This window comes from Poromitra crassiceps, assembly GCF_964638095.1.
Source record: "Poromitra crassiceps genome assembly, chromosome: 2".
NCBI classification, from domain to species: domain Eukaryota; kingdom Metazoa; phylum Chordata; class Actinopteri; order Beryciformes; family Melamphaidae; genus Poromitra; species Poromitra crassiceps.
In genome coordinates, this window is record NC_139624.1 from 91,944,827 (window position 1) to 91,959,193 (window position 14,367).

At 42.7% G+C, this 14,367-nt stretch overlaps 1 protein-coding gene across 1 annotated transcript in view; it reads left to right on the forward strand.

The window, feature by feature from the left end:
- Nucleotides 1-6,268: 6,268 nt before the first annotated feature.
- cUnh18orf63 (chromosome Un C18orf63 homolog) overlaps nt 6,269-14,367 on the forward strand; it is a gene marked incomplete at both ends in the record, with an annotated part of 44,545 nt that continues 36,446 nt past the window's right edge. Inside the window, 3 exons of the mRNA XM_083631847.1 lie at nt 6,269-6,396; nt 9,755-9,833; nt 10,373-10,429. Coding sequence (XP_083487973.1) covers nt 6,269-6,396; nt 9,755-9,833; nt 10,373-10,429 — 264 coding nt within the window. The remainder of the gene's footprint in view (nt 6,397-9,754; nt 9,834-10,372; nt 10,430-14,367) is intronic.

Below are 14,367 nucleotides of genomic sequence, written 5' to 3' on the forward strand. Positions count from 1 at the left end.
GCCCACTTCTACGTTTACTGTTATGTTTTTTAAGGTAGCTTATTAGGTAAGCTATACGGCACACAGTAATCATTTCATGATTATATTCCCTTAAAGTGTAACTAACCCCCAAAACACTTTTTTTCCAGCTTTTAACCAATATATAGCCTATGGCTTTTGGGGTGGTGTGTGAAGGATTCTGGTCAAAATTTTCACATTTGAGACCAAACTGTTACATATTGTACAACATGCATCATTTTCACCAGGAAAAGTGCCCTCTATGGGTTGAAATCTTTTTTTTTTTGGCCCTCTAAAATGGCTGATTGCATCCTACGTCACGGCCAACTCCCGCCTTTCCCACTCATGTGAAAAATGTTTTTTTCCCCCGCATGTGATACTGTAGTTCACGCCAGGAGAGTTGCAACATCTCCATTCACTCCAATGGACCCGTTTTTAGCGCAATTGCTACTTACTGTGGCTAATGTTAGCGGCTAGTTAGTTATGTTACATGGCAGTAAAACGCCACTAAATTACCAGATTGATATAGCTAACTTTTAAAGTCGAACTGAACCTGTTCGTCATGTGCATAATGAGTCCGTTTCAGACTGAAAACATAGTTTGTCTAAGATGACAGGTTGAGAGGCGGGTCATAGTATCATGTCGATGATTTTATTTGACAATTCTGGGGACTGGATTTGGCTTTGGCCAATCCTGGCGTGTTCCGCCTCCAAATCGAGTGGGATTCAGTGTGTTGTGGCGCTCCCCTCGGGAAGAGCCTTTTGACGGGAGGAGTGGAGCTCAACTAGCCGCAGCCAGCCAGCTGCCTTCGTGTTGCCGAGCGGAGAGTGCAGCACGTCGGCCTGGAATCTCCGAAGTGCGACCCCTGACAACCAAGCTCTCGGATGCGCGCGCCATTATCGCTGCTGTAAATACGATATCCCTGGAATGCGCGTTTTAACGAGCCAGTTACATTTCTTTGCATTCTTAGAGATTATAGTTTTTGTTTTTTGTTCATGTTTCTAACAATTGGCCAAGTTAGTAGTTAGTTTATGGGATAGGAATTCTGCCAGATGACAGGCACTAGGCGCCATTTTCTACTTCATTTGGAAGAGAAAATTATCCAGAAATGAAGATTTGATTGACAGCTGCATGTTGTGATATGATTGGTTGAAATGGGGTAGAAATTTGATAGTACTAGGTGACGTCAGCAAACTACATTACTGTTATCAATGAAATCTTGAAAAATGACCATTTGATGTGAAAAAGTGTGAAAAACTAAATAAATTAGATTGTTGTGATTTTGTTTGCATACATTATTAAATAGGTGCACTGCATACCCAGGTATTTGAACTAAAAGAAAAGAAAAGTCATTTTTAGGTTCAGCTCGACTTTAACCATTTAGAGTAACACTGTTTCCATACAGATCACCAGCGTTAGTTAGTTGTGTATTACGTGGCTATATTTATAATGTTCTCTATCTGATACACTGAAAATACTGCCTGTCATACAAAAAATTGAAAGAAGGGTTGGGAGGTGGGCCATAGCGTCTCTGTGGATGATTTGATTTGACAGTTTTGGGCACTGGCATTGGCGTTGGCTAATCCTGACGTGTTCCGCCCCCAAATCGAGTGTGTTCTGGCTCGAAGCGAGTGGGCTCTGGGACAACCAGCCTCTCTGAGGCACGCACCAGTTAAGGCCACAACAGACTCGTCCGTCCGCCTCGAATTGGAGCCGTCTGGCCGTCTGGCGGCGTCAGCGAGCCCTACATGCTAGGACGTCAGTTGGTTGCAGTAAACCTCCGACACACTAGGTGGCTTCGGGTGCACTAGGCGGGTCGTGGCGCACTACTATGACGTAATCTCGCTGTTTACCCAGAACTTTCAATCATGGCGGTGGCGTTGGATGCTCTTGGTTTATTGGCAGCGCTGGACATTATCTTACAATATAATGAGGAAATTGACGTGGAGCACGCAATGTTGCTCCGAACCTCCTCTGCTAATTTTTCTCTGGTCTCCTCCATGCTGTCTGCTGACTCTTCTTCACAATCACAACGTCGTCTCGCAGTATGCGCGTCACCGGATATACGTATGCGGCCCAAGGCAACGGCCAATCACAACTCTCGTGCAGCTGACGTCACGCACGTATCGTCGCCGCTGAGTTACATTTTGGAGGGTCATATTGGAGAGCCCCCGTCAGCCGACGGCGTCCCCTCCCCGCATAACGGCGTCTACCCGCCGTCATATGGGGGAGGGTGGGGCGAGGCTCTGACGGACGAGTCTGTAAACACCTTTACGCTAACTTTAGAAGCATTGCAGTAAATACAATCTTCCAGGAATGCGAGTTTAACGACCCAGTTACATGTCCTCTGCATTCTAATCTACAGCAAATTAAGACATTACTGTTTGTTTTATTTTGTATGTTACAAACTTATTGGCCAAGTTAGTTAGTTTATGGGCTAGGAATTCTGCCAGAGTACAAGGGACTATAGGCGGCCATCTTGCCTTCAGATTTTTCAAATCAAGTAGAATACCGTTTTGCCAGAAACCTGGGGGGTAAGTCCCCCTTTAACTTTATTTCTCAAGTCAATTGGTGATTAAAAGGCTGCAATTTAATGTAAGCCAGCATTAAACAACGCAATCTATCATAAAATACAACACATAACAAACAGGGACAGGAGGGTAAGTTACCAGCTTCACATCACAATGACCATTATTCCAGCATTTTGATACGATTAGGTTGTTCCATTAGGTTCCACCACGCTTTTATTTTGAAGGGCAAACGCTAAATCTCCAGCATGATTGTGGTAATCTCTCTCCGTTCTGGCTTGACGAAGCTCCCGAGTTCCTGCCTGGCACGGATGGCGAAACCTCCTCCAGTCGTTGCGTTTCCAGCGCTACTATTGGCTGTCGTGTTATTTACCTATTACTCTCAGACTCTTTGATTGGTGATTCTGCCTGTCAGTCATCTATGGGCTCGGCAAGGACAAGGTTCACAGGGCTCTGGGTTCACATAAGTTCATCACTCCCTGCTTTCAAGGAAACTGTTTTCTCACGGCACGCAAGGAGAGAGTTGGCGGAGATAAGTGTGTTCACTGAATCAGTCTGGTCAACACTTCCAGTTCTGTTCTAAAAAGCTACGTAACTTGGCTCGAAAAATTGTGAAATTGGATCATGGTACATTTATTGTGATAATGCAACTGTCACCTGTGGCTGTAGACAAAAGATCCATGGAGGACTAATGCTGCCTTCCAGACACCTGGGACGTGGGTGTTTCCCAGTGGAAAAGTCCCACCCCCCACCTTCAAAGCATTCCAGAGCACAAAGGCAAAACGCAACCAAGAAATATGGCGGACCGCGACAAACTTTTTTTTGTTTAGCAAGTAGCAAGACAGCTTAACAACGAGTAGAGCACCATCCTTACATATTTAAATGAAAATGAGGAGCAGCAATGACACATAATGTAACAGACTCTATTATACATTTTATTAAGGCACTTAATACTTTGGACTACATACTCCATGTTGCGGCCATTGTTGTGTGACGTCAGACAACTGGTTCCCAGCCTAGTGGGGGTAGATTTTTTTCTCCCAGTTTTCAAGTCGGAGCTCCCACTTTGAGTGCCGTTCCAGCGCACTTTTCCTAATAGGAGGCCAGAAAATCTGAAGGTCCCAGTTGTCTGGAAGGCAGCATAGTGTCTGGCGGGAACGGGAAGAACTGTCAAGACTCTAACCCAAAGATTGTCTATTGAGAAATGCATCACTCATTGGCCCAACCCTATAGCGGCCAGTATACACGCCTGATAAAAGTTGCTTATCTCATACTCGCCATTAACAAACCCTTCAGGCTGTGATGTGATTTGGTCCAATAATAAATACGACATCTTTTAACCAAAGATCCCATTTTACAATCGACCACAATTGACAAACGACCACATTTTACAATTGACAAATGATGTTACGTAAATAGAAGCAGAGTGAAAGATCATTCTTTCCTCCTCTCACTTTAGTTAGATTTCCCCTCACAATATAACTACACCGAGTCAACGCCAATAGATGGTATGCTATTTGTTGTGACCCAGTAAGTTGGACAGGACCACGGATACCTAGCATTAGCTAACTAAACTGACAGTATCAAGGAACTCAAAAGAGGTGAGTGAGAAATTATTGGTTTGGTCAAACATGGGTGTAAAGTTTAAACCCAGAACGTGTGTGTGCGCGTGCGTGAGAGAGCAGACGAGAGGACAGAAGCAGCGCGACAAGAAATGACCGCAAAACTAGCCTGCAAAAGCATGGTTTACCAGGCTACAGCAAACATGTCTTCAGCATCGTTTTTTCTTATGTAAACACAATGGGAAACTATTGAATTCAGAAAAAATATTGAGGTCATGTCCTTAATATCTTATGATAAAGTCGATGAATTGTTGATTATTGTTTGTGACACAGGCCTAATACTATAGAGTAGGTTGAGAGAGTTCGGTAAAGTTGGAAATATATTGACAGATTCGCACTTCCCGGATCAATAGCTCATACACGAAGCGTTTGTACTGCACACACAAGGCCTCTTTCCCATCTAAGTAAGGTAGACAACGAGCTACAACCTCATTTTCACCTAAATGAGCGATCCTCCGAGCTGGACAAATAACATTGGTTGCTGCGGGTGGTGAGGCGAGTGCTTAGGGACCGTCCACAAAGTGCAACACAGATTACAACAATATTCAATAAATTCACTGTTGTACAATATAGTCTCACCAAAACCATGTCACACATCAATGGGCTCCTGCTGGTTATACTACAGCAATAAGTTTGGAAAAATATGATTTTTAATAATTTTTGTGAATTTGTATTGGAGAAATCATTCAATAACTTCACTCTCATACTGTGTAGTGTCACCAAAATCATGTCACACATCAATAGCCTCCAGCTGGTTATACTACACCAATAAGTTTGAAAAAATATGATTTTTAATAATTTTGGTGAATTTCTATTGGAGAAATCATTCAATAACTTCACTCTTATACAATGTAGTCTCACCAAAACCATGTCACACATCAATGGGCTCCTGCTGGTTATACTACAGCAATAATTTTGGAAAAATATGATTTTGAATAATTTTGGTGAATTTGTATTGGAGAAATCATTCAATAACTTCACTCTTATACTGTGTAGTGTCACCAAAACCATGTCACACATCAATGGGCTCCTGCTGGTTATACTACAGCAATACGTTTGGAAAAATATGATTTTGAATAATTTTGGTGAATTTTTATTGGAGAAATCATTCAATAACTTCACTCTTATACAATGTAGTCTCACCAAAACCATGTCACACATCAATGGGCTCCTGCTGGTTATACTACAGCAATAAGTTTGGAAAAATTATTATCCGTAAGTTATCCGTAAGTTTGGCCGGAACATAAATGTTCACAAAGTGTTTTCTATTACCAATGAGTAAATGCGCCATTCCCATTCACCCATTCACACAGCATAGTGTTATGCTTATAGAACATTGTATGATTGTTCAGTTTGGTCAACACCAGACATTAGAAGGTACACGACCAAACATGCCACAGTAACGTCCGATAATTCATCCAGAATCCTTCCTGGGCATCTCAAGACCGATAAATTTTCCAGGTTGCCGTTTTCAAGTGACTTTAATGAGTTAACGTTACAAAGCAACCACCAGTCTGCTGTTGCCTAACCTCGCGTCACCAGGTTCACACGCTGCCTGCAGTTACTCTAATGGCCACCGGTGTGTCAGTAATAGTTAGAGTCCGCACACTGGCAGCTGCTCCCAAATATTATTTGACCACAAAAAAAGGTGACGTTTCGAGGAAGGGCTTTGCCCGAAACGTCACCTTTTTTTGTGGTCAAATAAATATTTGGGAGCAGCTGCGAGTGTGCGGACTCTATTTTTATTACTTATTTGCACTTCGGTCCTGCACCTGGTTTTAACCCCTCACTGGATGTGCGTGCCTTTTTTGTACTTTTCAGTAATAGTTAGAACCTACGGATAGGACCTTTAATATGTTCGGGTGGGAACTCGTTTTCCAAGTTCTGTATGCAAAATCTATTTAGGAATTAATAAACAGAATCTCAAAATAATTTTTTATTATTCATTTTCGATTCCTTTGGAATCAGAATTTTGATGCCCAACCCTAATTGTGTGTGTGTGTGTGTGTGTGTGTGTGTGTGTGTGTGTGTGTGTGTGTGTGTGTGTGTGTGTGTGTGTGTGTGTGTGTGTGTGTGTGTGTGCGTGCGTGCGTGCGTGCGTGCGTGCGTGCGTGCGTCAGGATGAGTGGGGGGCAGCAGCAGTCTCTGTTCTTCCTGGGTCTTCCGGAGCTGAGGAGGCTGTGCTGTGTCTCTCTGTCTCTGCACGAGGAGGAGGACGACAGCAGGAGCAAACAGATCAAGACCTGCCGGTGAGCTGCAACCACTGATCTATTACTTCAAGTAATTGATTAATTAAACAAGCCTTGTCAACTATTAATTATACTACCGGTAATCACCACCAACTATTTTGATAAATGATTAATTGGTTTGCAAAATAAATAAAAAAAGTCAAAATTCTAGCTTCCTAAATGTGAATATTTTCTATGACGGTAAACTGAATATCTTTGGGTTGTGGCAAAAAAAGACATTTGAGGACGTCATCTTGGGCTTTGGGAAACATTTTTTTCACCGTTTTCGGACATTTTATAGACCAAACAACTAATCGATTAATCGAGAACATAATCGGCAGATTCATCGAGTAAGAAAATAATCATCATCAGAGAACGATGACCTTTTAACCTCTGGTGGCACCAAATAAGGGCACGAGAGTCTCAGTCCTCTAATCCAGTGGTTCTCAACCTTTTTGAGCCACGACCCCCAAAAAACTTAGGCTGGCGTTCGCCCCCCCCCCCCCCTCACGCCGCAACCAAACCCAATGACACTGCGCACCCATTCACTCACTGATGTCACTCACTCACTGAAATCGTTTATGTAAGGGTTAATGCACGACGAGGTATCCATTATCACTTTTTAAGGGACGATGTGGAGGCGTGAACCGTCCGAGGCGAAGCCGAGGATGGTTTGCCTCCGCGAAGTCCCTTAAAAAGTGATAATGGACACCTCGAAGTGCATTAACCCGCTTATACCATGGTCACTTGCCAAAGAAACAAAACAAGACCATTCATTTATATTTTCATGCATTTTGCAATCAAAATCTAGTTTTCATATCCTTGAATATGAGTTGAGAACCGGCGAGACAAAATAGTCCCCTCGAGATTAGGCTATCATTGGATAAAATGGCTGCTTAGTTTCTACACCTGGCACAATTCTAGAATCAAGCTAACTAATAATTTCGCCAATCGTAGCCTATGTAACAACATACAAAATAAAACGGCAATGTCTAAGAATGCAACGCCATGTAACTGGGTCGTTTAAACTCGCATTCCAGGGAATTGCGTTAACGTCTGCGGTAGGGATGTTCATTTTGAAAATTTTCCAAAATCGATAATCGGTGAAAATTAACAATCAATTATCGATTATCGATCATATTAACTCATTCTCTGCCAAAGACGTACTCGGACGTACTTTTTACAATGGCGTTCTGTGCCAAGGACGTACTCGGACGTACTTTCATGTTTTGCTTGTTTACATTAGATCAGACCCTTTCCCAGCCTGTGACATTGTTTCAAGTCAAACTGATGAAAGGAAGCGCTAAATTACGTTTAGTATTTATAGTATAGTCACCCATTTAGCAGTAAACAGAGTCCGTTAGTGAGTGACGATCATGAGCGGCCATTTGTGCATTGAGCAGCATTTGCGGCCATTGAGCAGCTGCCTGTGATTCCTGTGTGCGTGTGTGTGAGACTCGAGAGAGAGAGAGAGAGAGAGAGAGAGAGAGAGCGAGAGCGAGAGCGAGAGAGAGAGAGAGAGAGAGAGAGCGAGAGAGAGAGCGAGAGAGAGAGAGAGAGAGAGAGAGAGCATAAGGGTTCATTTGGTCCGTCCAGTCTTGGACTATCTGGTAAATAAGTTCCAGGAAGTAAAAGTCAGTAAAAACTTTTTTTTATTTTTATTTTTATTTTTTGGGGAAAACAAATACTGTATATGTCTGATGTGTCACTGAGGCAAAAAATAAAAGGCTCAAAAGAGAGTTCTGCTTGAAACGGTGTCGTTCACTAAAAACCTATTTTTCTCCTATTTCTGTTACAAAGGAGGGCATTTTCAGTGAAAACAAGCTAACTTCCACTGCTTGTAACTAAACAAGGAAACATGGTCGAGTTTCAGTTTTTTACAAGGGGTAAGAAGAGAGTCTCTGCTTTATTGTGAGATATGTTGTGTAATTTTATTCCTAGCACAGAATATTCTGTGGGTCCTGGAAGATCAGGAAATATGCTCAAAATCCTGGCACTGGGAGCACACAGACCGAAATGACCCTGGCAGAGAATGAGTTAATACTTCGAAAATTTTCAATATTTCAATTTTTCAAATTTTTTTTTTACAAAATGAATGCCTATGCCAGAAAATACGAAAGACAACGTGTTCTCCTCAATGAACTCTTTATTTCAATGTGTCTCCTCTCCAACACTGCTGTCCTCGGCGCATGCCGGTGTGAATTTCCCATGTTTAAAACAGTTTTGTTGGCACAAAGGCCCGTGCCCAGCCAGAAAACTAGAGACTATATGAAGCTCCACCTCACGTTAGTCGGCTGTGCAATGGAGTGGGGCGAGGAGGAACGAATTCCACCCAAACCTAGTCCAATTTTTTTTTTTTTTTTTTTTTTTTTTAATAATTAAAAAATCAATCCAAATGCCACAGGATCAATTATCGATTTTCGATAATTGATGAACATCCCTAGTCTGCGGGTCTTATAAGATGTAAATGGCGCGAGGCAGAGTGAAAACTATCTGCTTTCAGTATGTTGGAGTCCAGGTATGTTTTGTACAAGGATGTCTCTCAGTTTGTTGCTGTTAACTCCCCATTTCGTTGTTTTCTTTTTGTTGATCTCGTCTTTTTCCTCTTTGACTTGATTTGTATCAGTGATAAGAGGCAGCGCACGCTCTTCCAGAGCGCCTGGCTGCTGCTTGCTGCAAGTTGTAAACAGAGGGTTTGACAGTTGACAGCTGAGAGCCCGGCTTCTGTCAGCTGACCAGAACAGAGCCGGCTTCTCTCAGGAGAGGGAATGTCCGAAACGAAAATCAAAATTGTAAATAAGAGTTATTTTTTATAAACTGAGCACACAGGGGTGATTTAAATAGTTACTTTGACTAATTTTTTTTCTCAAGTAACAAAAGTGTCATATTAACCCTTAACGGGGGTATAGAGCTCAAACAGCTCTCTTGATACCACTGTTGAAACTATGGCGCATTGATATGAACGGTGAACAGACCATTTAGCTAGGTGTACATTATCACTGTACATTATCACAAAATAATGGACACCTTGCAGCCAATCAGAATCGAGTATTCACCCAGACCATGGTATAAATATCTTTATGATACATTAAAACAGTGGTTCCTAAAGGTTTTCATCTTGGGTCCCAAAAAATAACCTTTGTGTCTCAGTTGGTGACCCACCCCGCACGGGTCTGCTACCACAATTGGGTCCCGACCCATAGTTTTGGAAACCCTGCATTAAAGCGTTGGTATGGGAGATTTAATCATCATGGCACAATCATCCCGCGACCCCCCAAAATAATCTCACGACCCCCTGGGGAGTCCCGATGACTCCCATGACTAACCGTGTGTGTGTGTGTGTGTGTGTGTGTGTGTGTGTGTGTGTTCCTCCCTCCAGAGAGCTGGTTCTGCTGTACTCAGACATCCTGGCCTCTCCGGCTCTGGACTCCTTCACCCAGATTACAGTGGTCATGGCTGTAAGACACACACACACACACATCCACATGCATGGGGGTTGATTTAGGATTTACGTTTCGAGTTAAAGTTAGAAATTGGGAATTTCTCGCGCATATTTTCAGCAATTCCCGCAGATATTGCATTTATAATGCGGGACAAGTCCTGCATGCGTTTGCGGGAGCCGATGTCTGTTAGGCTGACGGTGTGGAACATTGGTTGCTGAATACAGACGACTGGTCGGATGCGACGGTCGTTGGATGGATGGTTGGAAAAATAAAATACCAACCGCCATTACATTTCTCCTCTCCCGCACCCCCTAGAGGCAGCTCGTGCCACGCTTTAGGAATCCCTGCATTGGATTATAGAAGTTCCCTGTACTTGCACATCATACAGTATGACCTGGGTTTCCATCCAAGTGATTTGATCCAAATGATCAGAAAACCTTAATGGAAATGGCAGAATTTAAGAAGATATTGCCAACATTTAACATTTTCTTGGCAGTTGGATGGCCGTTGACTCTGTATGTTTTCATATTTTGTGCCTCACTGTTTTCTTTCAGATCCCGTTTTACAAGAATGGCATCATCCAGGCTTATGCACAGCGACGCCACCTGCAGGTGAGATGGACCCCTGCATGGGTCCAATTTTCTTCGGCATCTATATGCTCCCTCTTGGTCTCATTATCCGCAGACATAACATCAGCTTCCATTTTTATGCTGATGATACCCAGATATATTTAAATTTTGACCCTGGAAACCCTTCTTTTAACACAAATCTTCTTAACTCATTCTCTGCCAGGGTCATTTCGGTCTGTGTGCTCCCAGTGCCAGGATTTTGAGCATATTTCCTGATCTTCCAGGACCCACAGAATATTCTGTGCTAGGAATAAAATTACACAACATATCTCACAATAAAGCAGAGACTCTCTTCTTACCCCTTGTAAAAAACTGAAACTCTACCATGTTTCCTTGTTTAGTTACAAGCAGTGGAAGTTAGCTTGTTTTCACTAAAAATGCCCTCCTTGCAACAGAAATAGGAGAAAAAGAGGTTTTTAGTGAAGGACACCGTTTCAAGCAGAACTCTCTTTTGAGCCTTTTATTTTTGCCTCAGTGACACATCAGACACATTATACAGTATTTGTTTTCCCAAATAAATAAATAAAAAATAAGAGAATGTATTTGAGGGAGCTGTGTCGGTCCATCCCGCCCAGTGAGCGGCTACAGAGAGAGAGAGAGAGAGAGTCTGGCCCCTGGGGTTTCTTGACAGATGAGGCTTGGCCGCAGTATTTATCAAAGTATGATAAATATGTGCACAAAATCAAATAAATAATTTACTTTTACAGTTGCCATGTGGATTTTTAGCTTAGCTTGATAAAAGCATAAACAAATGGAACGAACCCTTATGTGGTCACACTCACACACTCTCTCTCTCTCACACACACACACACACACACACACACACACACACAGGAATAATGAGTGCTGTAACGTTACCTGCTGTCACGTTACCTCTCATAACTAACGTTATCACAGAAGATCACACAATAGCTACGTTAGTGCTGTAAACTTTGAAATGTTTATGTGACACATGTTTCGCCTTGGTTGCTGGGGACGGGTGTGTGACGCGGTTTGACGCGTTTGACGTATCCATGTGATTCCCCCTCCCTTGAGTGTGACAGAGCTCTCCCTTGAGAGGGAGAGCTGGCAAGAGGAAACGTGAAGCGAGTCATGCCGGCGGCATAAGTTATAAACAATGCGTGACAATTATACTCAAATGTTGTGTGTGTGATCATTTCATCTCAAACGCGATACAAAAAATAGGCTACTTTTTACCATCGTCATCGCTCTCTCCAAGTGGCACCCATTTCTCCTCCTCCGATTCATCTGTGTCAGACGGATCAGAACGCTGTGAAGGGGAGCCTTCTCGCCCTGGCGCTCCGTCGTGGAGCAACAACAAAAACGCCGGCGTCTTCCTCGCCATCGTCGCCATCCGAGAACGACTGGGTTGGACTCTGTTTCGACCACAGGCTCCACCCATAAATACTAAACTAGCGGGTTCCTTTTATCAGTTTGACCTGAAACAATGTCACAGGCTGGGAAAGTGTCTGATGTAATGTAAACAGCCAAAACATGAAAGTACGTCCGAGTACGTCTTTGGCACAGAACGCCATTGTTAAAAGTACGTCCGGGTACGTCTTTGGCAGAGAATGAGTTAAAAACCCACCTTTTTAAATCTGCCTTCCAGGGATTTGAGGGATTTTTAGCGTCTTTTTAGCTACTGTTGTTACTGTGTTTTATTTGGGCGTTTAAGAGTTCCATTGCTGTGTCGTTTTTAGGGCTTGTTTTTCTTTCTGGGCTTTTAATTTTTAATTTTTAATTTTAATTGTAATCTTTGTTTTATTCATCGTGCATTTTAAAACGGTGTCTGCTTTTATTGTAAAGCACTTTGTAACTGTGTTTTGAAAAGTGCTATATAAATAAAGTTTATTAAAGTTTATTATTATGGACTGATGATAAGCAGATAGATACATGGGTATACAGGGTTTTCCAGACCATTATAAGGCTTATGCCTAGTTCTGACTAGGTGCTCCGCGCCCTCTGCGATCGGTTTTGGAGCTCGGCGACTCCCCTGAGCACTCACCGATCAGTCACAGAGCTCCAACAGATATCTAGCCTGCTTGATATTTGTTGTGTCGGAAGTCATTCAACCAGCTGCAGCCAATGAGAGCGCAAGACACAGGTGAGGGGGGTCCGCGGTAGACACAGGCTGTCATCTGTAGCAGCTTGTTACAAGTTTGGTGGTGTTGTGTAGCTTCTGTTAGCCTCCTGGATAGCCAGCTAACATGACAGACTCACTCAAAGCCACGGCAGTTGTGGGATTTCACACAGACTGTTTATTCACTGCTGGTTCTAGACCAGATAATGCCTGGTCTCTACGGCGCTATGTTTCTACACACATGTACAGTAGATGCTCGATACAGAGTAGTTCGCACACACCAAGTTGTCACAGAGAAGAGTCTGACTTGCGTCTTGCATGGAGGCAGACTGGAGAAGAAGAGTAACGTAAAATAAGTTGTTGCCGTAAAGCCAATACAAAAACAAGGAGCGCCACACAGTGTACCAACATGTTATTGCAACCAAATAATGTTCCCAAAACAGAAGATCTAGGCCAGGGGTGCCCAAATTATTTCCCATGAAGGGCCAAAACTCAATCTGGGTGGAGGGCTGAGGGCCAAAAATAAACGTGGAATTACGGTACATTAAAATGTATTGTGTTTTATAGAAAATTTTTATTTTATTTTATAACATTCTAAATCTAAAATAACATTTCAATATAATAATCTACTTTTTATCTGTTTGGTAATTGTAATAATTTGCAATTGGTTATATATATTTAAAAAAACATCTGCATTTGTGTGGAGCTTAAACATTTAATCAGTAAACACCCAGTTAAAAACAGTTGTATTTTCCACCTTTGTAATCAAGAGAGAAATTTGACTTAATTCACAACTTGAAAAATCCTCAAGGTACTTTGAAAATCAGTTTCGTAGTGGCGACGTATATTGTACTCTTTCAAAACAGCCACTCTCTGTCTGCAAATGAGACAAACCGCTGTTGAATTTACTTCGGTAAAAAAATACTCGTCTTGCCACTCCGTCCTAAACTTTCTTTTATCAGTGTGCCACTGCCGTGATGATGATCTCTCCATCTTGCTGAGCTGGTGTAAAGCCAGTGACAGGAGGGATCAAATATCAGAGCTCACCCCCCAACCAGGTGATTCAGCCAACCAATCAGGAGCAATCAATCCTCAGATAGCAAAGCCTCACACCCGTGTGATAGAGTCGGGGAGAGAGAATACCAGCTGCACAAAATTAACGTTAATTGTAGATAGAAGAGTCCTGACATCTCCATTCAGGCACGGACTGCATAATCGGGCACGTCGGGCAACTGCCCAGTGGCCTGGCCTGCAAAAAAAAAAAAAAAAAAAAAAAATTCCCTCCACCCCCAAATCCGTGGCGGGCCAAAAAAAAAAGAGCCCGCGGACCCCAAATTGGGCACCACTGATCTAGGCATTTGTGACTGTTACAAGCTCCCGAAACATGTACAGTATGAACGAAACGTCTACCGTAATTACAGTAAAGATGGGCTCAGACTACAGGATTCTGACAATCCTAGCCGATTTTGAAATCTGGCTGTGACACGCACTACAGGAGAATCTTCCCAGATTATCTTCCCTAGAATCTCAAACATGCACACACTACAAGATTTGTAAATGTGGCGCACCACGCACTACAAGATATTATTAAGATTATCGGCAGGATAATCACCTTGATGCCCGGCCATACTCCGAACCTGTTTCGTTTTTGGGGTTCCAGCAGTGACCAAAGCGCTCCGCCCCCACCTCACCTCTCTCTTTCTTTTCCTCATTTTCTGGCCGTCTCGCCAAACAAATTAATCTCACAGTAGTTAGCATGCGTGTAAACAAGGCGAGTCTATTGTCTGTACAAGTGAGAACACAAACACATGGGCTACCAAAATATATTCCCCTGCTGCAT